General features: G+C 44.1%; 1 protein-coding gene across 4 annotated transcripts in view; it reads right to left on the bottom strand.

Annotated features, from left to right (window-relative positions):
• The window catches only part of LOC142568468 (DNA excision repair protein ERCC-6-like), a 595,812-nt gene that overhangs the window by 381,269 nt on the left and 188,164 nt on the right, over positions 1–26,379 (bottom strand). For all 4 annotated transcript variants that reach the window (XR_012825434.1, XM_075678394.1, XM_075678392.1 and 1 more), the window contains one exon: positions 13,668–13,805. Coding sequence is in view for 3 of the 4 variants with exons in the window: in XM_075678394.1 (XP_075534509.1) it covers positions 13,668–13,805 (138 nt within the window). In the remaining variant the exon portion in view is untranslated. The remainder of the gene's footprint in view (positions 1–13,667; positions 13,806–26,379) is intronic.

Raw genomic sequence — 26,379 nt, 5'->3', positions numbered from 1 at the left:
TAAAACAACTGGAGCGCTTGAGAGCGGCAGGTTTTCGAGAGAATGCTATTTGCATGACCGTACAGAAGCTTGTTAAGCGTGTAAAATTAGGAGCACCCACAAGAATGAACAAACCAGAGCCTGCTAACAAGAAGAAAAAACTGGTTGTAATTCCATATGTGCATAAACTATCACACAGCCTCAGAAATGTAGCAGGCAGGTTTGATGTAAAGGTTGTTTTTCTGCCCTAATAAGATTATCAAAATTTGTGGTAAGATTGATAGGAAATTGGCTCAGGCTGCCTCCACTCATGCTGGGAAAGGCTGTACTGTTAAGCATACTTCCCCGTTTGTGCACTGTAGAATGGGAGTTGTTTACGAGCTTCCATTTTCCTGTGGACACATCTATATAGGTCAAACAGGTCGTTGCCTAAATATTAGATTGTCTGAGCATAGGCGCTCGCTAACGGGTAACGCCTACTCGCATGTCGCGTGGCATTGCTCTGAGCATGGGTGCACTCCAACCTATAAAAACACCACAATACTTTCCGCGCATAAAAATCAGACCACGAGGGAGATTATTGAGGCCTACTATATCAGGAAAAAAGGGTCACATTGTGTAAGCATGCCATCGTTAAATTTGCATGACAGTGAATTTGAATTTTTAAGCCACCTCATAGTGTAACATTAGATTACAGGGTTTTGCGTTTTTAGCCTGTGCACTGATAATGATGCCATCGGTGGGAGAGCACGTGGCTTGGGTTGTGTGCTTAAGTTTATGTATGCCTTCGAATAAAGCTAGTTGTGAGTTCAGCACTGTCCTGTGTGTTCCTGCCTTCTGTCTTCGTCCTATTGCGCTGCCCCTTCAAGATGTTCAACCAGAACCAACTCACCCAAATGTCTATCTTTCCACAGTATGAACTGTGTCACCGTCGAGCTTTACAAGTCCTCCAATGTCACCTTCGAACATTGTCGACTTTACTGTTGACAGCATACCTGAATGAATGTGTGGTTTTTAGTGGCACAAGGGCGAGGTATGGACAAAGAGTGCCAGACGGTGTACTGCGCTAATTGATACTGGAGTAGCCATGTCTGTACTAAACGAACACCTCTCTCATGCTCTACAAAAACTTACAATGCCACTTCCTGGGTTTTCTCTCCGCACAGCAAGCACCCAGCCAGTTTAGCCTTCAGCAGCATGCACAGCAAGAGTTGTTATTCAGGGTTTTCCCTACATTGTCGAGTTTACGGTTCTGCCGTCCTGCTCTCACGACATTGTAGTTGGTTGGGATTTTTTCTCACGAAATAACACTGTCAACTTTGCACATGCTGAAGTCGAACTATCGCCTCTGTGTGATGTGCCCCTTGCCAGCACCGCTTCCCTTCCCACTAAGCTGGTCCTTCGGGAAGACATTGATATACCACTGTACTCGTCTGCCGTTGCTCCCGTTTTCTGCGCCACTGTCTCTGAACGCTACATCCTCTTCAGTCCTTCAGACCTCTTCATAGCCCACAAAGACATTCCCCTTCCTTTCAACACACTTGACATTTCAGCCGGCCTCAGCTCCATAGTTGTCTGCAATCCAATTACACTACACCACTGACAGCTCTCCACTGCAAAGCACTTGGCCGTGTTCAGCCCCTTGATGACATGATTATTATTGACGTGCCGGATGCTTCAGATGCAGAGCTCACTGACTTTTGTGCACTTTTCACTTCTCCTTCGCCATCACCTATGTGTTCACTCCTTTTATTGTCAATGACCTTACTTCCTAGCAATGCTCCCAGCTTCTTCACCTGCTTGCCCAGTTTCATTCTTCTTTTGACATCACTCGGCTTACTTTGGACCGCATATCGACCATCAGCTATCACATCGACACTGGCTCCAATGTGCCATTGCGGCAGCGCCTGTACCGTGTCTCAGCCAAGGAGTGCCAGGTCATCAGTGAGCACGTTGACGGCATGCTTCAGCACAGTGTCATTCTACCTTTCTATAGTCTGTGGGCATCACCGGTGGTTCTCATCACAAAAAAAAAGATGGTTCCATTTGGTTCTGCATTGACTATTGCCATCTTAATAAGATAAAATGAAAAGACACCTACTCTCTACTGCACATTGACGATGCTCTGAACAACTTGCAAGGTTCTGAATTCTTCTCTACATTGGATTCATGCTGTAGCTTCTGGCTGGTCCAATTGTCAGCAGTTGATCACCCTAAAACTGCATTCATTACTCTAGACAGTTTATACAAATTTAATGTGATGCCATTTGGACTACGCAATGTGCCTGCAACATTTGAACGAATGAATGACAATATCTTGCACAGTCTAAAATGGAGCACGTGTTTATGCTACCTCAACAACATTGTTGTGCTCGCACCCAATTTCAACACACATTTTCTCTGCCTTAGGCAAGTGCTGACGTCCTTGACCAATGCAGGCCTGCAAGTTAACCTGAAAAAGTGCCAGTTCGCCGTGCACAAGCTCATGATTCTAGGGCGATGTTGTACCGCAAGATGAAATCTGCCCCGACCCATCAAAACTTTGTGCTGTGGCAGAGTTTCCAAAACCTAAGACACTTAAAAAGCTCTGCACCTTTATCGGCCTCTGTTCTTATTTCAGACGCTTTGTTTGCAACTTTGCCTCGCTTATATCACCTCTGACACAACTCTTAAGTGGTGCCAATGACCTATTCTCCTGGTCTCCTACATGTGACACCAGGTTCTTGATCTTATGCCATCTCCTCACGTCTCCACCTATACTGCGACACTAAGACCCCACTGCCCCAACTGAAGTGCATGCCAGCGGTAGTGGCCTTGGCGCTGTCCTTGCGCAACACAAATCTGGCTACTCTGAGTACATCGTTGCTTACGCCAGTTGTCCATTGACAGAAACAGAACGCAACTATAGCATCACCGAAAAATAATGTCAGGCTATCGTTTGGGCACTTCGAAAATTTCGCCTTTATCTATGTGGCCAGCCATTCAACGTGGTAACTGACCAACATGCCCTTCATTGGTTATCCTTTTCAAAACACACATCTGGACACCTCGTCTGCTGGGCTCTTCACAATCAAGACTATGAGGTAGATGTAGTCCACTGCTCCAGCCGCAAGCACACTGACGCCGACGCTCTGTCATGCTCTCCGCTGCCAGTCGACACCACCTAGCTCTCCACCTTTATGGTCGTGTCTTCGGTCGACATCGACACCGTCACATCAAAACAGCGCAAGAATCCCTGGCTGGCCTCTTTTGCATCTCCTATGTGTTATGCCTGTATCTCCCATCCCCTGCGTCGCCAAGCTGCTCATATCACTGTCCTAAACAACCTCTTGTATCGACACAACTACCAAGCTGATGGTCGCCAGTGACTATCCTGACAACTTTGCATTCCGATATGTCACAGGCACGGCAAAAGTGCTAGGCGCAGGTCACTCATCATGCATTTTGTTGTTGTCTTACAGGCGTTCAGTCTGTAAGACAGTCGTAAGTTCAGTCGGCACGGTGAAGGCGATGGGCGCAGATCACTCATCATGCATTTAGTTGTCATCTTACAGGTTAGTTGCAGTTCCTTGAGAAGTGATAACAGATTCCTGGTTGTCATGCCGTGCCCACACACTTGCGTATGCACTGCGTACAACTGTTTTTGTGTTTGCAAACTGTTTGTGGCGATGCAGAGGAAAGTCCTGGACCTACGGTAGAGGAGATGTTAGCAATGCTTGTGGAAGGTCAGAAGTTGATTAAATCTAATATATCCTACTTGAAAGACTGCCTGGAGACTACGGAAAAATTTATATATATAGCTTTGGTGCCCGTTTGACAAGACTAGAAGACGAAGTGAAAGAATGAAAAAACAAGACTTCCCTGAATGAAGGTATTGGCTTAGTGGAAATAGAAAAGACGCTTCACATGCAGCAAGAAAAATTAGTTGATTTAGAGGATAGAAGCCGCCGGTCAAACCTGACTGTATTCGGTGTTCCTGATACACTTGCAGAACGACAGAAAGCTGAGCTAGTTGGTGGGTATTCATTATGCAAAATAGAAGTGAGGCGTGCAGACAGGACACAAGAGTAGAGAAGTGGACAACACGAACGCCGACTATCAACTGAAGGGAGCACTCAGGCGAAAAATGAAAGAAGACACAAAACTCATCTGCGCATGCTCAGGAATGGTAACACCACGTGTCAATCGGGTACATGCGCTGGTCTACGTGAGAGATAAATGTTAAGGCACTTCATCTCTTCCTTATATAAAGTAATCGAAGGCTGACTCACGCACGCACTTCCACCATTATAGATATGCCATGCCTCTACCATAAGACGCGTATCTTCATTCTTATGCCTGTACAATATCGCGCATTCATCTAACTCTGGCTTGCAGTTACAATCTCGGCAATGTAGCAAAAAAAAGCATGTAGCATGGCATGGGTAAAAGGCAAAAAACGAACAGATATTTGTCCAGTGACGCACAATAAGAACAACAGTTTTACTGACTGTTGTATGGGTGTGGTTTATAAAATTCCCTTTAGCTGTGGCCAGTTCTACGTAGGGCAAACGGGACGGTGTATCAATCAGAGGCTAATGGAACATAAAAGGTCGTTAACCGGTCGATCGCCTTCTAATCCTTCGCTACATTGCCAAGATTGTAACTGCAAGCCAGAGTTAGATGAATGCGCGATATTGTACAGGCATAAGAATGAAGATACGCGTCTTATGGTAGAGGCATGGCGGGGAGGACAGCCCGGGTGGAAAGCCAGCCAGGGGAACGAGACCAGCCACTGTTTTTCTCGGCCAAGACCCATAAACAAGAAATTCCTTTTCGTGCTATAGTGTCAGAGAAAGGGACGTGGCAGGTCTGTGTCGCTAGTTACCTTCAGAACTGCCTAGCTTCTCTAGTTTTTTCAGACCCCTTTTGCCTGCGTAATTCTCAGGCACTAGTTCAGTATTTGAGAGAGGAAAATCCTGGTGATTGTACTGCTTTTAGTATGGATATCGAAGACCTGTATTATTCCTTGCCGCATGACGGGTTGCTAAATTCCGTAAATGAGTGCATTAAAGAACAAGTGCAAGAGTCGGCTTTTATTGACAGATGCGGTGTTTCCACGGGAGCTTTTCTAGAAATTCTTTCAATGTACTTGAAGTCGACACTGATTGGGTGGAGAGATGGCGTTTTTCTGCAGAAATCAGGCATTTGTATTGGCTCAAAGGTTGCCCCTATTCTTAGCAACATTTACCTGAGTAAGGTTGACAACTGCTTAGAGAAAGCCTTAGGTGATAGCGTTATCAAGATATTTCGGTACGTTGATGATTACCTGATTTTCTGTAATAGGGAAGAATTCGATTCCGCTGCTACCTCAGTAAGTGAGCAATTTAAACTTTATGGGGGAGGATTAAAGTTTACCAAGGAATTTCCTCAGCGACGCGTAATTCAGTTTCTTGACATTTCCTTGATCTTCGAACAAAATCATGTTTGTTGGCAGTACTCCCCAAGATCTTCGAAGCCGTTGCTAAACTTTCAATCCAAGCATTCTAAATTAGTAAAAAACGGAATTGCCATGTCGTGCCTTAAGTCTTCCCTCACCAGATCGTGCATGCACAAAATGAGCGCCAGTTTTAATGCGCAGGTCCGGCGTCTATTAGAAGGAGGGTATCCTAGTGTAGCGGTGGCCACTGTGGCTGAGCGCCTAAAGAAGTCGGTTTCGAGAGGGACGGACGTGATTACAGAAAGCAGTAATAGCAAAAAAAGAGTAGTGGCTATTCCGTATATTCATTCAGTGTCGCACAGGCTTAAAAAAGTTGCTAGTAGATATGATGTTAATGTTGCTTTCACTGCTCCCAATAAGCTAGGTAAGATATGCGCTGCTGTACAGAATAAAAAGGAGCGGGTAAAAGGCAAAAAACGAACAGATATTTGTCCAGTGAAGCACAATAAGAACAACTGTTCTACTGACTGTCGTATGGGTGTGGTTTATAATATTCCCCTTAGCTGTGGCCAGTTCTACGTAGGGCAAACGGGACGGTGTATCAATCAGAGGCTAATGGAACATAAAAGGTCGTTAACCGGTGGATCGCCTTCTAATCTTTCGCTTCATTGCCGAGATTGTAACTGCACGCCAGAGTTAGATGAATGCGCGATATTGTACAGGCATGAGAATGAAGATACGCGTCTTATGGTAGAGGCATGGCATATCTATAATGGTGGAAGTGCGTGCGTGAGTCAGCCTTCGATTACTTTACATAAGGAAGAGATTAAGTACCTGAACAGTTATCTCTCACGTAGGCCGGCACGTTTACCCGATTGACACGTGGTGTTACCATTCCTGTGCATGCGCAGATGAGTTTTGTGCCTTCTTTCTTTTTTCGCCTCAGTGCCCCCTTCAGTTGATAGTCGGCGTTCGTGTTGTCCACTTCTCTACTCTTGTGTCCTGTCTGCACGCCTCACTTCTATTTTGCATAATGAACACTTGCAGAATTGGAAGAAACCCTGCTAACTACCATTATAAAAGAACTATTTCAAGATAAAATGGGCGCCACCTGCTTGTTGGTTGCCCGCATTCACAGGCTTGGCCAGCTAAAGCCGAATCGTCCAATTATTCTTTATTTCCAAGATTACAGGGAAAAGCAAGCGGTCTGGAACAACGTAAAAAAACTAAAAGGAACGCAAATTTCTAATCAATATGACTACTGCGCAGACACACTCAGAGGGCGTAAGCTACTTTGGGACAGTGCTATGACTGATAAGGAAGCCGGGAAGAAGGTGTCTCTGGTACACGATAGACTTTGTGTTGATGACTGCTCTTACACGTGAGACGATGGCTCCCATTTACGCAAAGCAGTGCCAAAACCAAAAAGTGCTTGCCGAAACCTTGCAGCGGTTGCACCTAGCTAGCGACTACAGCCTTGCCAGCTGCGCTTGCTTTCTCTGAATTCTCGAAGTGTTGTGAATAAATTGGATAAACTTGAAGATTTGCTGCTGCTGTATGATCCACATGTCTGCGTCATAACAGAAACTTGGCTAAATGAGTTAATTCGAGACGATGAAGTTGTTTCACCGGCCTATCAGTTGTACAGACAGGATAGAGGCTCACGTGGTGGCGGCGTAGCTGTCGTTGCTCAAAAGAGGGTCGACGTACAAGTACTTGACCAAATTGATAACCATGAAGGCCTGCTTTTGAGAGTCGCGTTTTTTGATATTACGTTTGTTCTTGTTGCTGTTTTTCACCCTCCCGATACTGATGACTTGTACTTGTACCAATTGCACGATCACGCACTACAATTTCAGGGAAAAAGTCTAATAATAACTGGTGATTTTAATTTGCCCTTTATTAATTGGCGAGAGCTCAACTATGGTTGCTCCACCCCAGGAGGCACCATATTGGACATTATGCTTACCCTTAATTATTGATTATTATTATTTGTTTTGAGCACATATATACAATTAACAGGAAAGGGAAAGCGAGGAGCAGGCTGGCAACTGCCACCGGAAGGGGCACAACTCCTGCCTACTCTTCAGAAGGGAGGCGACAGAAACACAGAGACGGAAGATAGGAAGGAGGGGAGGAAAGAGGAAAGGAAGAGCAACAGGACAAATCTAAAGAATAATGTAGAACACAGTACAGATCACAGACAGTAGGGCCGGTCACTGAAGGTCACGCTACTACAGAATGTTGAATAGAATAGTTTCGACGCTACAAACGTGAACCTAAGTTATTTAACTCTAGACAAGTAAGTAGAGCTCGATAAGCCTGGTCACGTTTAGACGCACAACCACTGGGGTACAAACATTCGTCGAGTGTCGTACACCGCAGGCCAAGCAGATGATAGTCTCTCACTAGCGACATGCCCTGTGCACTGAAAGCGAGACACTCAAATATAACATGCTGAAATGTCTCGCAGCAGCCACAAGACGTACACGATGGACTTGCCTGCCGATGGAGCACGCGATATGGGCCTCTATAACAGGAAAGCAGTTTCTCACAAAGGTCAACTTTACGTGATGGTGACCAAAGCAACACGAGGGTGTCGAGATACGCCGAGATGTCCTGCCATTGGTGCGTCGTAAAGCTCTTCTAGAAAGGTTGAGCGGAGGTGTTTAGGTATGACAAGTAGGAACTCAGAGCCGTCCGGATGAAGGTTATGACGGTACAGAGTACTGTTGCGGAGGACGAAGAGGCGTAGAGTGGCATCGGTCGGAGTGTTCAAACGGTCGATGAGTGCTCTGATGTAGGTGTCACGACGTTGCTCGTCGGCGAAATGAAGCAGTTGTGATAAAGAGAATACGCAAGCAGCACTGGTAATATTGGAGGAGTCAGGGTCGTCAACAAGGTAACGCGACAAGCTGTCAGCGTCTTGGTGCAGGCGGCCAGACTTGTACACCACGGAATATGAAAATTCTTATAGCCTCAAAGCCCATCGACCAGGCGAGCCTGTAGGATCTTTTAGCAATGAGAGCCAGCAGAGATCATGATGGTCAGTGACTATGGAAAAAGGGCGACCGTAAAGGTAACGACAAAACTTCGCAACCACCCAGACAACAGCAAGACATTCTCGTTCCGTAATGGAATAGTTGCGCTCCGATGGTGGTAGGAGGTGGCTCGCATAAGCAATAACGTGATCCTGGCCACGCTGACGCTGGGCTAAGACGGCACCTACGCCATGACCACTGGCATCTGTACGCAATTCTATAATAATATTTGGGGTTTCACGTGCCAAAACCACTTTCTGATTATGAGGCACGCCGTAGTGGAGGACTCTGGAAATTTTGACCACCTGGGGTTCTTTAACGTGCACCTAAATCTAAGCACACGGGTGTTTTCGCATTTCGCCCCCATCGAAATGCGGCCGCCGTGGCCGGGATTCGATCCCGCGACCTCGTGCTCAGCAGCCCAACACCATAGCCACTGAGCAACCACGGCGGGTTTTACGCAATTCTGTAGGGGCACCAGGGTCGAAGTGGGCGAGAATGGGTGGTGAGGTTAGAAGAGTGACGAGACGAGAGAAGGCGGTGGCTTCTGAAGTGCCCCATGAGAATTGTACGCCTTTCTTCAAAAGATCAGTGAGGGGTCTAGCAATTGTCGCAAAATCTGGAACAAAACAACGAAAGTACGAGCATAGTCCTACAAAACTTTGGACGTCTGCGGCTGTCTTTGGAGCCGGAAAGTCTCGGACAGCGAGAGTTTTGTCGGGATCAGGCTGTACTCCGGAAGCGTCAACGAGATGGCCTAGAAGAGTAAGTTGACAGTGGCTAAAATGACATTTGGACGAGTTAAGTTGCAGCTTTGCCTTTCAAAATACATCAAGTATAGTTGTTAGATGCTCAAGGTGAGTGTCGAACGTTAGTGAGAAGACAATGACGTCGTCGAGGTAGCAGAGGCATGTGGACCATTTGAAACCTTGGAGCAAGGAGTCCATCATACGCTCAAAGGTGGCAGGGGCTTTGCATAATCCAAACAGGATTACTTTAAATTGGTATAGGCCATCAGGTGTAATGAACGCAGTTTTTTCTCTGTCCATATCATCAACAGCAATCTACCAGTATCCAGAACGAAGATCAATAGAAGAGAAATAGCTAGAACCGTGGAAGCAGTCAAGGGCATCATCTATACAAGGGAGCGGGTAGACATCCGTCTTAGTAATGTTGTTCAGAGGACGGTAGTCGACACAGAAACGCCATGTGCCGTCCTTCTTCTTAACCAACACCACAGGTGACGCCCAGGGACTCGAAGAAGGCTCAATGATGTTTTTATCTAGCATTTTGTTCACTTCAGTTTGAATTACTCGGCATTCCGACACAGAAACTCGATACGGTCGTCAGTGAATAGGCGTAGCATTGCCAGTACAAATCCAATGCTTGACTGCGAGCGTTCGGCCTAAAGGGCGATTGTCGAAGTCGAAAATATCTCGGAAATATCTCGGTAATACGATAATACTTGGCAAAGGTCTTCAGCCTGCGCAGAGGACAGGTCCGTCGCAACCATTTTCTTTATGTTGAGATCAGCACCCGAGGCTGGCGCGAGGGGCCTGCGAAGCTCGCAAGAACCATCAATTGATAACGCTGCCACGTGATGGTCGCCGAGACAATCAACGTTGGCAAGGAAAATACCTTGCGGTAGAATTTGCTTTGCCAATCCAAAGTTAAAGATAGGTATGTGAGTGCGGTTCGCAGTAATAGTTAGTGTGAGGCACGGTAACGTCACAATGTAGTGGAATGTTGGGCAGAGGAGTGACAAGGTACTCGCCATCAGGAACTGGTGGGGAAGACAACAGTTCAATAAAGACTATTGACTTTGGCGGCAGGCAAAGAAAGCCGGTGGGGCGTAAGCGGCACTGGGGTGCGTCAGAAGGTTCTGCGAGAATCGACAACTCAAGTTGAAGGGTACTGGCAGAGCAGTCAATAAGGGTAGAATGTGCGGAGGGAAAGTCGAGGCCGAGAATTAGGTCGTGGGGGCATTGAGCAATCACGGTGAAGAGGAAGTGTGGCGGCCGGCGATGCTGACACGTGCCGTACACATGCCGACGATAGGCACAGTACCACCATCCACGACACGGATTACGCGTGCCGACACGGGTGAAGAGCTTTTTGAGTCGTCGTCGGAAGGCAACACATAATAGAAAGATGTGCACCTGTATCGATCAGTGCAGTGACAGGATAGCCATCAACGTCAAGAAGGTTTTGGTTCATAGGTAACGTGAGCAGAAGATTTGAGGGCAGGGTCGACAATGCAGCTTCACCTCCAGAAGCTGCAGTGCCTAGTTTTCCGGCTGGGTCCGGGAGGCGATAGGCAGCGAAGAGAAGCGCTGGGGTTGGGGCAAACGAGACTGATGGCATCGAGGTGAGGGCGAACGGCTGTAGCGAAGGTTCGGAGCAGGGGCATCAGCGGCAGTGGGTTCATCACGGGTGGCATAGGGAACAGAAGGTCCAAAGGTGCGGGAATAAATGGCAGCGTATGTCTGAGGAGGTGGTGGCCATAGGTTGCAGCAGTGACGAGCGACGTGGCCGATGCGACAACAGTGGAAGCAGATGCGCCTGTCATCAGGGGTACGCCATTTGGACGGGTTACGGCGAGATATGGCAGAAAAGGACGGCCGGAGACGGGGAGGGCCAGTAGAGAACTGGGGAGCGCTGGCTTGAGACATTGAACACACGGAGTTCAAACCCATGTTCTCAAATTCCTGTGGGACGACGGCCTGAATCATCGCAATTGTGGTTGCTGGCGGATCGGGAGGCGTTGCAGCGAAAGCTGGTGAACAGGCCTCAAGCTCGCGGCGAACAATATGGGTGACATCGTCTCAGGTGGTGGCCTGACATGGTCGACGTTCACATGTCGACATAGCAGCAGTGTTGGGTAGCCGCGTGATGTGGTGTGTGATGCGGCGGCTCTTAGCTTTTCAAGGCGAAGGCATTCTTTGATGATGGCGTCGATTGTCGAGACGTTGCCGAAAACAAGCAAATTGAAAGCGTCGGCGGCGATGCCTTTTATAACATGTGACACTTTATCTCCTTCAGACATAGCATCGTCAGCTTTGCGGCATAGAGCCAAGACGTCGAGGATGTATGAAACGTACGGCTCTGTAGATGTCTTAACACGAGATGCAAGAGCCTTTCTCGTGGCAACCTTGAGGCCAATGGTGTTGCTGAACAGTTCCCATAGCTTTTCTTTGAAACTGTCCCAACTGGCTATCTCGTCGTCATGCGTCTGGTGGCACACGCGTGGGGTGCCGCCGAGATAAAAGATGACACTGACGAGCATAATGGTTGGGTCCTACCTGTTATTAGCGCTGGCATGTTCATATAGCTTGATCCATTTGTCAACGTCCTGTCCCTCCAGGCCAGAGAACACAGCAGGGTCGCGATGTTGGGCAACCGTGATGATTGGAGCAGTCGGACAAGCCGAAGCCATTGCAGAGGCAGTCTCGTTACCGGGAAGCATGGCGACAGGCTCGATGTACCGACCACTCCGGAGTTCCATGGCAAGGACGGGGATCACTCACCTCCACCAGAATGTTACCGTGTAGAAAGACACAGACGGAAGAGGCTATTTACAGGCTATTTACACTGGACTGGAGACAGAGCACCAGGCCGACATTCACTCGCGCCAAGGGCACAGACCCACTTCGTCATCGTTCTCACGGCGGCTCGTCTCTTGAGTATCTCCCAATAATATCGTAATAATATTGTGTGATATTTTCGTGGGATGTTCATGTTTGGAAGTGCATTAGAATATTTTGTTATAAAGGCCGGCGGTCTGTCAGGTTCTCGTGTAGGCTGTTCCTTCGCTAATTCTGACTGTCTCTCCAATCTTGACGCGAAATCATAAGCTCTATCGAGAGCAACTTGTAGATAGTTTCTTTCTGCTAACATTGTTTTAAGGTCATTCAGGTGGTGGATATAATCATGGTCCTTGGTGCAGATTCTTATTCGTTTCGCTTGTCAGACACGGATTCCTTGCTTGCAGTGTCGCGGGTGATGACTACAACAGTCATTCTATTACCTCTTTCAGAGACACGATAGCCCATGTCCATCACAGAAGGCTGCTGTGCATGCCGTTGACATGCCAGCTGACGCACAGGTGTCGACACGTGATTGACAGACGGCCGTGTCCCTGGCCCTTTGCGCAGCACTCCTTCATTCTAAATTCGACACCCTCGCCGCTAACACATGTTTGCACGTTCCCACTCCCACCCGCCTTACGCCCTCTCCCCTTTAGAAGAACCCCGCCTATATATACTGTGGTGAGGAAAGCATATGTCGCCTTGTAGAAGACAAGTCCACTTGTTGAAATGGCTCCTACTTAGACCTTGTTCTCGTTTTGCTCATCGTCTTGAATTTCCATTTCCCGCCTTTCCTGTGTTTCCCCTCATAATCAGATCGTAGTTTTCACACGTAAAACCCCATAATTTCTTTTTTAATATGCGATTCCAAAAAATAAATTGAATGTAACATGCAGAAATGCTATTTTCTGTCTGCTATTTTGTAATCTCCACAATTTACTGACACAATATTGAAGCATAGTTGCCAAGTTTCATGTCGTTTGGGGGCTCTAATTGTGTGATGTGCAAAGGAGAAAAAGAAAAGTATGCAAGAGTAGAATCAATTTTATTTAGAGAGAACTCAGTAAGTGCATGAGCATGGGGTGCACTAATTCAGAACCTACAATTTATGCACCGAGCGATATTACAATTTACTTGGGTAATAAAATGCATTACCAGGCAAAAAAAATTATATTTAAGACAGGGTAAAACAGATAAGAAAGCTGGCAAGACATGCAGAAATCAGTGGATGCAAACTCCACAGTAGCCATGAAGACATCGACATAAGGTCTTTATGCTCATGCCGTCTTACAGAAAAATCTGATAGCCTCTTGACGGTCAGAATCAGCGAACACGACCGTCAGCAGACCGTCTGCAGAATGTTGATGTTGGCTATTGACAAGGATGCCGAGACAGTAGAGGCCGCCACTGCTGGAAGTCAGCTGTCAGAAACATCCTCATAAGGTTGCCCAATAGAAAACAAGTACTACTTGACCATTGAAACATTGCTTAACCTTTTGAAATGTTGTTGCAATCTAGTCAATTCAAGAATAAAAAAAGTGCCCCTACCTGTCCAATTTGTACTTGACCGTTGAAACATTGCCTAACCTTTTGACATGCTGTTGCAATCTAGTCAATTTAGGAATAAAAAAGTGCCCCCACCTGTACAATTTGTTCCAGATCACCTTGGGCACACGGAATTCGTCATCCACCTCAACGGTGCTCCCAGAAGTGGAGTCATTTTCCTCATCCTCCATGATGCTTCTATGCTTCTCCACAAGCTTCTGCTGACGGTGTTTCCTGGTACAAGGCAAAAGACAAGCTGCCATGGCAAATCCTGGGTTGCAAGCTGCTTCCTCACACCATAGGTTGAGTCACAATATATGGTTGTACAACAGCAAGCACAATAGCTCAGATAAAACCATACTGATGTAATTGCCTATATGCATCAGATTTCCCACTGATTAGAGAAGGCTAGCTGGTAATCCACTATGTGTACAGCACAACAGTGCTGTGCACATCATGCACTAGGAAAAACGAGAAAGGGTCAGGGTCCAGGGCCTTCCACCATCCGAGCTAACCAGGAGACTAGCAGACTGCTTCTAGAACGAGGGTGAACTAATGTGCAACTCGTAGGACAGGCACAATGAATATGTCAAATCAGTACTGCAGATCTTGCAAGGTGGAGAAAAGATCATAAAAGGAAAAATTGTCATCCACCCAAAAGTAACAAGAAGCTACACAAGAAACCCCCTCCCCCCAAACCGTTTCCCAGAAAGAAACCTGTTGAAAGGCTAGTGTGGCAAAGGATACATGGAGTGAATGCTTTGTGCTGCCTTTCGGTTTATCATGTGTCGGGAACTTGAGATTAAGCGACCGCCAACACAAAGCGGATCGCTCTTTGTGCTTGCCGCAAATTACCTCCCAGATGCAGAGTACGTGGCCCGCATATGCGCTCTATCACAGCAACGGCCAGGGTAGAGGAGGAGAAGAGCTTGCTAGGGGTGGATGGCAGCTGAGCAGACATTCCAAATAGTGAAATTCAAACTGAAGTAAATATCAAATGACGTAATATTCAGTCATGTGTTCTAAACTACGGTATAATCACAACAAAAATCTACAAAAGATGTTTGACATTCTAAATTCAATAAATAAACCTTAGCAACAAATCTTTACAGTTGTTCCCTTGTCGCTACTGCAATTTATTTTATATAGATACAGTACGCTTCCGTTGATTTGACTCCGGTTATTTAAATTTTTTCAACAATTCAATCCCAACCAAAAGTCCTGGCTGGCACCCACACACTTCTATGGGCTAAACTTTCATTATTTAAATCATAAAATTCGCCTTCACTGGATAATTCAAACTTGACCATGCGACATGCAAGTGCCTGACCCCTACGGTGAATTAAATAGTGAGCCCTTTAATGGCAGCATGTCTGGGAGGAGCTCATTAGAAGGCAGTCAATGCGTTGATGTAATCAGGAAGTTTGCACGCGCAAGTTGGAATTGGCTAGCGCAAGACAGGGCTAATTGGAGATGACTGGGAGAGGACTTCGTCCTGCAGTGGACATAAATATAGGCTAAAGATACTGCTGGAACTTGGGCAAGTTGGTGTGACATTCTTTTTTAACAGTGCAAGGAACAAGGACGAGACGAGTGCACATACACAGCGCTGACTTACAACTTGTTTTATTGAGACGATTTCCACTGCTTAAGTATGGAGTACGGCGGCAACCAATATCAAATAATAATACACAGACACACAAAATTGGTGGGAATGACCAGCATCTGAGCACAGGGCTACAGTGACACATGAACAGCTGTGCATGTGTTTCCTATTTATCTTCAAGAAAACACAGTTCTTTTTCTAACAGAGCTATTGAGGCAACGCTTACGCATTTGTCTTTGAATCTGTGGATTCCATGGGCTTCAATTATCTCTCTAGTGAGTTTTGTGCGATTATCTGACAACACGCTGCACTGACTGAAAATGGGATAGCAAGATGCTTCCTTAATCTTTTTTTCTTTCTTCCGTGCAATCTCTGCAATGAATGCCCAGATGACCGGTTGCGGTGTTGCTCACGTCGTTGCTATGCTCCCATAGCCAGTCATTAAGGTATCGGCCAGTTTGCCCCATGTAGTGATTGCCACAAGATAGCGGAAACCTGTACACAACATTGCTGCTACAGGGTACAAAACGTTTTTGTCGCTTCTTGGTAAAGCTCTCCTTCCTTGTGTTGCTGGAGTTTACAATGTGGCAGAGCTTTGAGAGTTTATTGGGTGCAGAAAAAACATTGACATTGGCCCAAGAACCCACCCTTTTGAGATCGACAGAAAATAAGCGCAAAGGAAGACACACATGAACAGCCGAGAAAGACACAAGACAGCGCCTGTAGTGAGTCTTTCTCGGCTGTTCGTGTGTGTCTTCCTGTGCACTTATTTTCCGTTTATCTGCAATGCACCATCTAGCCCGTCTGCAGGTGTTGTTAAACCACCCTTTTGAGGTTATGTGAAATGCGAAGAAGGTAAGGGATAACTGCAGCCTTTCTTTTATCTTCCCTGTGTCTTTCAGTGGCTTTGCTGTGGCCTGACTTTATGCTAAAGATAAAGATGATGAATGCGTTGAACCTATGTCCCCCCACCTCCCCATCGAAAACATCTATTTTTGGCCTGCCCTAGGACCATTTCCAAGGAATAAGGACAGCTCACAATGTCTGATTGGAGTATTTATCCAATTCTAATGCACAGCTTTTTTAAAAAGAAATTTGTGCCAAATATCACCTATGCGGTGCTATCGAACACATAACCAAACCTGCATTTGCAATATTCATATGCTTTACTGCATAGTACAGGATAACCATGCCGCAAAGCTGACTTTAGGAAACCAGTTGCCATTTTGGAACACATATTAGACGCTTGCCCATTTTTCTCGGTACAAAATCGGGCGCACGTTAAATTACTCCTTTTGTGTTACTGTCATTTCTATATTAGTTCTCTTCTTTGGACACATATAAAGTGGGTGGGCGTGTGTGATTTGAGGTTAGAATAGGGCAAATACTGCCAAGTGAATCAGAGGTGCATAGACCGTTTTTTCATGGGCGTCACCATATTGCATAGGCAGTGGGGCCATCTATGGGCAGTTGGCATGCTGGCTTGGGTGACCGCTCCATGTTGTATGCTATGGTACGCACTCAGCGGTAGTTTCTGGCAGGTTTCTTCGCACTTGCACAGTCTATTTAGTATAAAATGGCATCTTCTACATAGGGAACGGTTCTGTGAGGCTTATTGAAGTGATTAAGTGGGCATGGCTGGAGTTCCTTCAGGCGTTAGGGCAGACGGAGCACGAAGCGCTATGTGCATGCGTTTGTATGAGCCTACAATCAGCCTCAGAGATCAATTAGGTATTGCTGAAAATTCAAGAATGTGACCTTACTGCAGCGTTCTCACAGAAATTCTAAGCTGTGCTTTAGCAGCAACGAGTAGTTACAAAACATATGATGACCCTAACAGCTTGGGTACCCTTCTGCTGCAAAATAAGTTATGTTTACTCTGACATTTATAGCATTCAAGTTGCTACGTTTATAGCATTCAAGTTGCCTTGTTTGCCGGACGAGGTTTCCGTGCACAAATAAAATAGTTTCAGCTTATAATACCCGCATACCGTACAGCGTGAATCCCACTTGTCGACTCGTCAAAATATCAGCTGCAGACTGCTCAGGCGTCAGAGGCAGTAGTGGATGGCTGTGTTATATAGATCTGTTTGTTCTATATAGCGCATGATCCAAGCGATCCGAGTATGCGGCATTATCCTGTGTTCTGTTCTCTCTCTTTTTTTTCGTGAAAGAAAGAAATAAGAACCTTTCCCTCTTTTTCTTTTTTTCCAGTCTTGTTAGTCCATTCCTCTACGACGCACTCCCCCCATCTTACGGAAATTGTGTCCTTACAAATAGCCGCTGGATTCTTTTCAAATCCCTTTGGAATTTATGCCTTACAGGGAAAAAGGGCACTACTGATCGAAGCACAAAGCATGTATGTATCATCTTGGTTTACCAACTGCTGTGCTCACAATGTTGAGCAAGACCTTTGGCCTTGTACAGGAGGCTAACGTAGACATAGTGATTTGAAGTCTACTAGTTTTGAAATGCGTGAGAAAATGTCGGCAGCTGATGCAAATGTTTTATAACAATTGGTGCTTAGATGTTTTGGGGTTGCATAGGGTTGGCCATACAGGAGCACTCTTTTGTTAAAAGATTTTCCAATTCATGCTGGCAACTCACAGACGCCAGTTCCCTTCGTCAAGTGAAAAGCGATACATCCAAAATAGCTCACAACACCGCGGCTGATGACACGTGTTGCATTTTTGCATAGCCAAGAGAGATTTCCAGATACTGTAGCTACTGGTGCACATAAAGGCTAAACAGTGGTTGTTCGATGACCTCGTATGAATTGACATCACATAAGTTATACTCAGAAATACACCCTGTAAATTGTTCTACAGCACGTGACCAGCAACATGTTCAAGCAGCGCAATGCCGGCTCACAGAAGCCAAAGAGGAGGAAAAGCTCGCCACGCACCCTTTCCTCCTTGCCCAATGAAAAGCTCTATATTGATGTTTTTTCTGCATCGTGTTTAATTCGACCTGCCAGATAATTCAATCAATTTCACCTGTCCTGTTAATCAACAGATGTTGACTGCACCTACATACACTGCCCTTTCATTATAAAGGGTGAGCAAGTACAGGTATAAAAAATAATACAAGAGCAAAATCAATAAGGTAAAGCATGAAAAGCAACACAGCCTGGTAAGTATTTCATAATGAAACAGACCTAAGTAACATGAATAAAACAACAGTATCAATAGGTATACATGAGTGGTTAAACAGACCTGCTTCAAAGGGGTCCTTCCTAGGTTTTGCCATTTTAAACAGACAAGTGCAGTGTATACAATGCGTGCTGACAACCGTGTCTGCAAAGTATTACACTGCCATGCCACAAAAACACCTGAAATTTCAAACCAAATGCAATGCACCCTTTTTCGCAAGGGAGAAGCACTGTCAGCAGGAAAGTCTATGTCTGACGCACAAGTGCCTTTATGTATATCGCATGGCTGAAACATCACTCACCCCGACAGGTGACTTAGACAATTATTTGAGGCTACAGCAGTTGCTTCTTTGATCGCTTGCTTCACTAGATGATTTAAAGTTTCAATAAACCATAAAAACTACAAACCGAACGTCTGCAAATCCTTGTTTTATCCCATGCCATAGCAAGAGGGACATACTTCCATTTCGGCTCGTTCGCATGGCTGGTTGTTTGCAGGCCTGTAGTTGCGCGCACAGAAAAACGAAACTATCTGCCATTTTCTACAAGATTCCAGCGCTTGATCATGTGCTTTGATCTGCTTGTGTCCGCCTCAGTGCTAGTGTGGCACTGACTGCTATTCAGGTGCTCTTGTGCGCAGCATGCAAAATTGTGTGCTGCATGAAACGAGACAAACGCAACAGCACTGTCACCAAAATAAGATGCACAGTAAAAACACGCAAGAAAAGAAGGCAGGGCATGTGACATATATGTCACACGAACCTCCGACTCCGGTATGGGAGAACGCAGGGAAGGAATTTCGCTTGCAGAGGCTGGGCGAGGGAAAGTGGGGAGAGTGTCTATGTTGGTTGTCATGCTAGCCTGCTGAAATCATGTGTTTACAGCAGGCCAAATATTTCTATTTCTGCTATTAATGAAACAATTTCAAAAATTGTGCTAGAATGCTTCCTAGAGGGCATGTAATAACTTCCAGCATATAACCAAAATTTGCTACGTGGCCTGATGAGGGGCCTTTTGAAGGAGGATGCTTCAACTTCAACTTTATTTATTCTTCTAGTATACACTAGAAATCTCCTCCTGGGATAAAAGCAGCCATAAGCAGCTTGACTGAACTCGGGAAACGTTGTGTGTGACAGCGTGATATAACAGCTAGTACTTTGTAACGTACATAATTAACAACACTAAACAAACTAAAGCAGTTCAATATGTACTAAAGCAAAGACACAAATGAAAAAGATAAATTTTAACATTTTTCATATACAAGCCTCTTGACAGGATATCTGACATGCAATAGAGAAACCGACAACATATCTCATACAGATCATAAAAAATAAAATGCGGTCATACAATAAGCATCATTATACCTAAATATAAATGTTCATAAGTGAACAAAATACATCTTCAATTCTCTGTGAGACAAATTAGTAGTCTGTACATTAAGTATTTTGGCAAATTGTTTTTAGCGGATTATAATTTGTAAGCATGGTACAAACCAAGGATCAGGGCTTCCGAGATGTATTTGAAGGCGTTGCACGGTCGCTATTGATTTAAGAAAATTTTACTCTTCTTCTCCAAAATAAAATATCTGTAAAATTCAGTAATCGTAGAATCAATCTGCTCGTATAACTTAGTATTTTTGTGATGAAGTTTTTGTTGTCAATCGGGGATCGGTATTAACAATGTGCCGGAGGTGCACCTTTTGTAATGCAATTACAAAATTATTGTGACACGTCAGCATCACAACGATTTATGGAACGTTCGCATTATAGAAGTGAACTGCAGTTGAGTCTGACACACTTTTTACTGACTTTCGTACATTTTCCAGGTTAGTAGGTATTTTTGTCACATTTTTTTCTAAAACGTATGTACGAGGTTCTACTGTAATGAACAACACAACATAGATAATTGTTATTATTAATGGAATTGGGATACCAACATGCCCAAACTTGCATTTTTTCAATTATTGGCACAGCACAGATTCAAACAATAACATGCAACACTGTTTGTATATACCTTTACATGCTCATCAGTGGTTAAACCTTCATGGGTCATTATCATACACACATGAAGGCAGAAACAGATCTCGAACGGTGACAGCGGTGACCAAACGCTTCAAAAACGCACCTTTTTGGAGCTGTGTAGCATCTCTGCGAAGGTTTTGCAACCTTCAGCAACTCCCAGACAAAGATCGTGCCTTCTGTATGCATAGAAAGCGTAAAATGTAGGCACAGAAGGTGCCTGCATCAACACGTGTCTTGTCCCGATTCTTACTGACATTCTTTTAGCAAGTTATGATAGATGCCTCACAGAATGCCAGCAACAGACAAGCACTGTAAGAGTGTTCAGACTTGTAGATGACTTTTCAGTTTTTTTACAGATTTATTTATTTATTTATTTATTTATTTATTTATTTATTTATTTATTCATACAATACTGCAGGCCCAAATGGGGGCCCAAACAGGAGGGGCAGAATACATAAATATTTACATATGCACGCACATATATACATACACACATGAAAAAGAAATACAAAAGCAATACAACATATGTAAATATCCGAAGAAAACAAAAATGAAAGCGACGACTAATAAGATTAAGAGAAGGTACACTGAAGGAAGACAACTTGACAAACATCAGAACAGTATCACATGCATATATGAGCACTTGCAAGCACTATCGAGAGAGGAAAAGAAAGAACAAGTACCAGAAGTTGAACGAGCGACCATTGCAAAATACTAAACATAATAGAAAAAGGAAGATGTGGAAAGTATCAAACAAAATTCACGTGTAAAAAAAATGAAAATAAAACAGTAACAAGGCTTGCCGACATGGCAATACTCCTACTATTAAAGACACATGCGTTCAATAGAATCGGTGTTTATCAATTGTGATAATGGCAGGCTGTTCCAATCTGTTACAGTGCGCGGGAAGAAGGAAAACTTAAAGAGGTTAGTTTGGGTGTTATAAGGTGTTAAAGAATCAGTGTGATGATGCCATGTTCGGCGTGCTGTAAGTGGTTTAACATAAGCCTGTGGGTGGAAGGACAAACAGTTGTTTTTAAGCAAGAAAAGAAATTTCAGTTGTCGCATTTTCCTGCGTAGTTGTAGCATTTGAATATTATGTTGCTTCATTAGGCTAGTAGGAGAGTCACACAGTCTATATTTAGAAAAAATAAGCCTGACAGCTTTACGTTGGGCCATCTCTAAAGCGTTAATGTTAATTTTCTTATAGGGATCCCACACAATGCCTGCATATTCTAGTTTCGGGCGGATGAGTGAAGTGTAAGCTAGTAATCTACTACCAGAGGGAGTGTGCTTTAGTTTGTGCCTGAGGAGACAAAGCTTCCTGAAAGACGAGTAACATACATTATAAATGTGCCTATTCCAGCTGAGGTCACTGATTATTGTGATTCCAAGATATTTATACTGGCTGACTTTGGTCAGCGGTTCAGAGTCGAGGTTATAGACAAACGACATGTTATTTACTGTTTTTGTTATGGACATGTAAACAGTTTTTTCTCTGTTCAATTCCATGCCGCACCGACTGCACCAGGAAAGAATGTTTTGAAGGTCAGAGATAAGCATTAATTGATTTTCGTGGCAAGTAACCTCGTTAAACAATACACAATCGTCAGCAAATAGTCTAACTTGAACAGGATGAGAAATTTCATTAGTGATGTCGTTTATGTATAAATCTAACCAATGTCACATTGGTATAGATCTAACCAATGTGACACTCAGGTTAGTGCTAGACAAACTGTTGACATGTTTTGTTCCTCCATGAAGAAACTAGAACTAACAATTGAATTTTCTAATAATAACAAACTTTGGTTTATTGGCCTTGAACTGTTTTTATTTATTTATTTAAAATACCTTACAGGCCCATTTAAGGGCATTGGGTAAGGGGGGACACAAAGTAAGTGTTTCAACAGGAGTAAATAATATAAACATCAATACAGGCTTTCTCAAGATAAGTAAAGCAGTACAGGAGTAGAGAATATAAATATCTATACATGCATTCACAAGATAAGTAAAACGAAGTTCAATAAATGTTTGTCTAGGCTAAGCTTTAGAGAGCGTAAACACAGTAGTATACTCATGCTCACAAAAATATAAAAATACAAGTGTGAAAAACAGCGAAGGAAAGCAGGTCAATAACATCCTTATACAATGTTTCTACAGGAAATTCAGCAATTCTTCGCGAAAAGCGTCACGATCTGTTATGCTCGCAATGTTATCAGGAAGGCTGTTCCATACGGTTATGACACGTGGCAGTGCTGATGCGTTAAATGACAGTGTATTACCGAATATGCGCATGAAACTATGGCTATTGTTAAGGCGACGTGACGTGCGCGCTGGTACTTCAAGCGGCAACACATGAGCTCGATTACCATGGACGTATCTGTGGAAAAGGCAAAGAAGACTTATCGTGCGACGAGTTTCAAGTGGCTGGAGCGAAATATCTGCTTTGATCTTGGTCACGCTGCAAGTTCTGTCGTAGTTACTTGTGATGAAGCGCGATGCCCTGTTCTGAATTTTTTCTAGCATATCAACTAAATAATTTTGATGTGGTGACCATACTGATGACGCAAATTCTAACTGTGGGCGAACAAAAGTCTGATATGCTAATTTACGAACTGTAGCAGGGGATTTACGCAAGTTCCGTCGAAGATAACCCAGAGTTTTCGAAGCTTTTGCGCAGATAGCCGTTATATGTGTACTCCAGGAAAGATGAGTTGTGAGTTCAATGCCAAGGTACTTGTAGGACAATGTCGGAGGTACGGCGGTGTTATTTAGGACGTAGGAAAAGTGAGAGTTTGAATGTTTACGCGAGAAGGACATAACTTTACATTTGTCTGAGTTCAGGGTCATCTGCCACGTACTGCACCAGAAACTGACAAGGTTAAGGTCGTTCTGCAATACTAAATGGTCATCAGATGTTTTTATTGTACGGTATAAAATGCAATCGTCGGCGAAAAGCCTTATCTGCGATGATATGTTTTGTGGAAGGTCATTAATGAAAATTAAGAAAAGAAGAGGACCAAGGACACTGCCTTGCGGTACGCCAGATGTAACGTCAGAAGTAAGCGATGAGTGGTTATTAACAACAGTGAACTGTTGCCGCAAGGAGAGAAAGTTTCGGAGCCAAGATAAAGTTAATGAATCCAGCCGGAGCGCGGATATTTTTGAGATGAGGCGACAATGAGCGACACGATCAAATGCTTTGGAAAAATCTAAGAATACACAGTCAGTCTGCTGTTTGTTATTCATGCTGGAATGTAATTCTGTTGTAAATTCAAGCAACTGAGTTTCACAAGATAAGCCTTTTCTGAATCCATGCTGGTTAAAATAAAAATAGTTATTTGATTCTAAATGGCGGTAGATATGCGATGCTATGATATGTTCCAGTAGTTTACAGCAGATGCATGTTAATGAGATGGGACGGTAATTTCGCGGAGAGTACTTGTTATCCCCCTTGAATACAGGGATAACCTTTGCGATTTTCCAGTCCAGGGGTAGTTCGCCAGATGCTAAGGATTTCCTAAAAATATGACACAAAATTTGGCTTGAAATTGTAACGGTATTTTTTAGTATTTTGGAGTTGATATTGTCTATACCAGAGGATGTGGATAATTTCAGATTATTTATTAAAGACGAAATGCCATCTGCTGTAATATCTATTGGATCCATAAAAGGATATTCAAAGTCGGGAACTATGGGAACAGTGGAACAGTCTTCCTGTGTAAAAACAGATGTGAAAAAATTGTTAAACGCTACTGGACAATCAGCGTCAGACAGAGGGCTTTCAGCATCATCATGTAGCACAATATTGCGGACAGTGTTAGCTGGTGATATGATTTGCCAGAATTTTCTGGGATTGTTGATTAAAAGAGATGGCAGGTAACGTGAGAAATATTTGTCTTTGGCTGCGCATAGTTCCTTGCAGTAAAATGTTAAAAAATCACTGTACGCTGCCCAAGATGAGGCTTGATTGTCCCTTCTGGCCGCCCGATACAGACGCTTCTTCTTGTTTCTTAGTGTTCGAAGGTGCTTTGTAAACCAAGGATTAGATCTGTCATTCGCTATAACGATTTTTGGCACGTAAGTTTCTACAAGAGCTGTTAATTTTTTCTTAAAAGGTTCCCAGCTGTCGTTTACCGATCTTGAATTAAAGAATGGCAGAAACACTTCACTAAGAAAGATAGCCAATTCAGCATTAATATTTTTATAGTCGGCCCTATTGTAATCTCTAATACTTTTAGTCTGGACCTGATAGAAAGTTTGTGGAATATTAATGTCAAATTGAAGAATTTTGTGATCGCTCAAGCCATCAATGTAAGCAATAGGACCGGTGGTATCAGGTGCGGAAGTTAATACTAAATCTAGGATGTTGGGACCACGGGTGTGTTGATCGACTGTCTGGGTTAGATTGTAATCTAGTGTTAAGTTAATAAATTCAGCAGAGGAGCGGCATGATGATGACAGATTTGGCCAATCAATAAGTGAAAAATTAAAGTCTCCCAGGAGATAAACAAGAGCCGTGGAACATTGTTGAGTAGCACGTGTAATGCTTTCACGCAGTATATCGAGAAACGAGTGGTCAGCGTCGGGCGGCCGATAACATGTGCCCACTAGGACGCGGGCAGAGGCTGTTGCGCACGCGACCCAAACTATTTCAGCTGGGGAATTGGTGTCTACGAGAAAGGACGAAATGCAGGTTTTTATAGCAATCAGGACACCACCACCCCTCTTCCCACTACGGTCATGCCTGTAAATGTTGTATTTGTTACTGTTGGAAAGAAGTTCTTCGTTAGTGATGTCTGTGTGCAACCAAGTCTCAGTTAATGCTACGATATCGGGATCGCCATCTTCCATATAAGCACTCAATGCATCGCGCTTGTTTAGTAGGCTGCGAATGTTCGTGTAAGATAACGACAGCGTTGACGTTAAGGAAGATTGCGATTTCTTAGCTATACCAGCAAATGTAGCTTTCTTTAGCTACAGGATTGACGGCACAACTGTGTCGGTAGCGCGGTCATAAACATAGGTGGTGTCATTAATACGAACCTTATCTATTGTAAGTTTGAAAGGCTGTTTTCTTGTTTTGGCAAATTCAATTAATTTTTTCCTTGCTTGCCTTGTGGACAAAGAAAAATCTTCACGTATGGAATACTCAGTACCTTTTAGCTTGTGCGCAAGTGCGAGGATATTCTGCTTGTCCTTAAAAAGGGCTAATCGTGCTATGATGGGCCGACGTTTCTCAGAAGAAAAACGCCCTAATCTATGCACGCGCTCAAACTGTGCGTTCACCATAGTAAGGCCAAGCTGTTCAGAGCAAAACTGTATCTGACCATGTGTGCTAACAGTATGCCTTCTGCTCCAAGAAGAGCCTCCTACCTTATAGCTCAGCGCATTCAAAGCTTGTGAAGCATGGGATTTTTCAAATATTGTTTAGGAGCTGCCTTGTAACAGTTGTGCTTTTATACAATGAGTGACAGTTTTGATTCACGGGTGCTCAGATTGCGAATGAACGCCAACCTCGAAAATTTACTGTCTACCATCGCCGAATGTCCATTTAGCAGACTTAAAATAGCCAAAACCTAACAAACATAACAATCGAAAAGAGAAAAGCTCATATTCGAGAACCGCGGTCTTTCCTTATCTACACTGAGTGTTTAATTGTATAAAAAAGCTAGCACATAAGGCAGGCATCAGAGTTACCTTTAGGCAAAAAACAAATTCTCCAGTATGTGCCAAAAAGTGAACAGGGAAGATACAGGGCTTCACATATGCAATAAGAAGCACACAAAAAAGTTTGTTGACTGCTGCCACAAAGTAGTGAATAAGGTTCCTCTCTCGTGCGGTCGATGATGCATCGGCCAAACTAGGTGTTGTGTAAATGACCACCTCTGAGAACATTCTAATTCAATGAAGGGATGTGAATTGGCAGCCACCTAGCCACACATAGCTCCCGTTGCGGTTATTTAATCAATGCAATATACACAGGCGCTATGGTGACCAGCATGAATGTGAAATATACAAGGCCTTTTG

The sequence above is a fragment of the Dermacentor variabilis genome, unplaced genomic scaffold (assembly GCF_050947875.1).
Source record: "Dermacentor variabilis isolate Ectoservices unplaced genomic scaffold, ASM5094787v1 scaffold_19, whole genome shotgun sequence".
Taxonomy (NCBI): domain Eukaryota; kingdom Metazoa; phylum Arthropoda; class Arachnida; order Ixodida; family Ixodidae; genus Dermacentor; species Dermacentor variabilis.
Note: the sequence above shows the minus strand (reverse complement) of the source record. Positions and strands in the feature narration are given on the sequence as shown.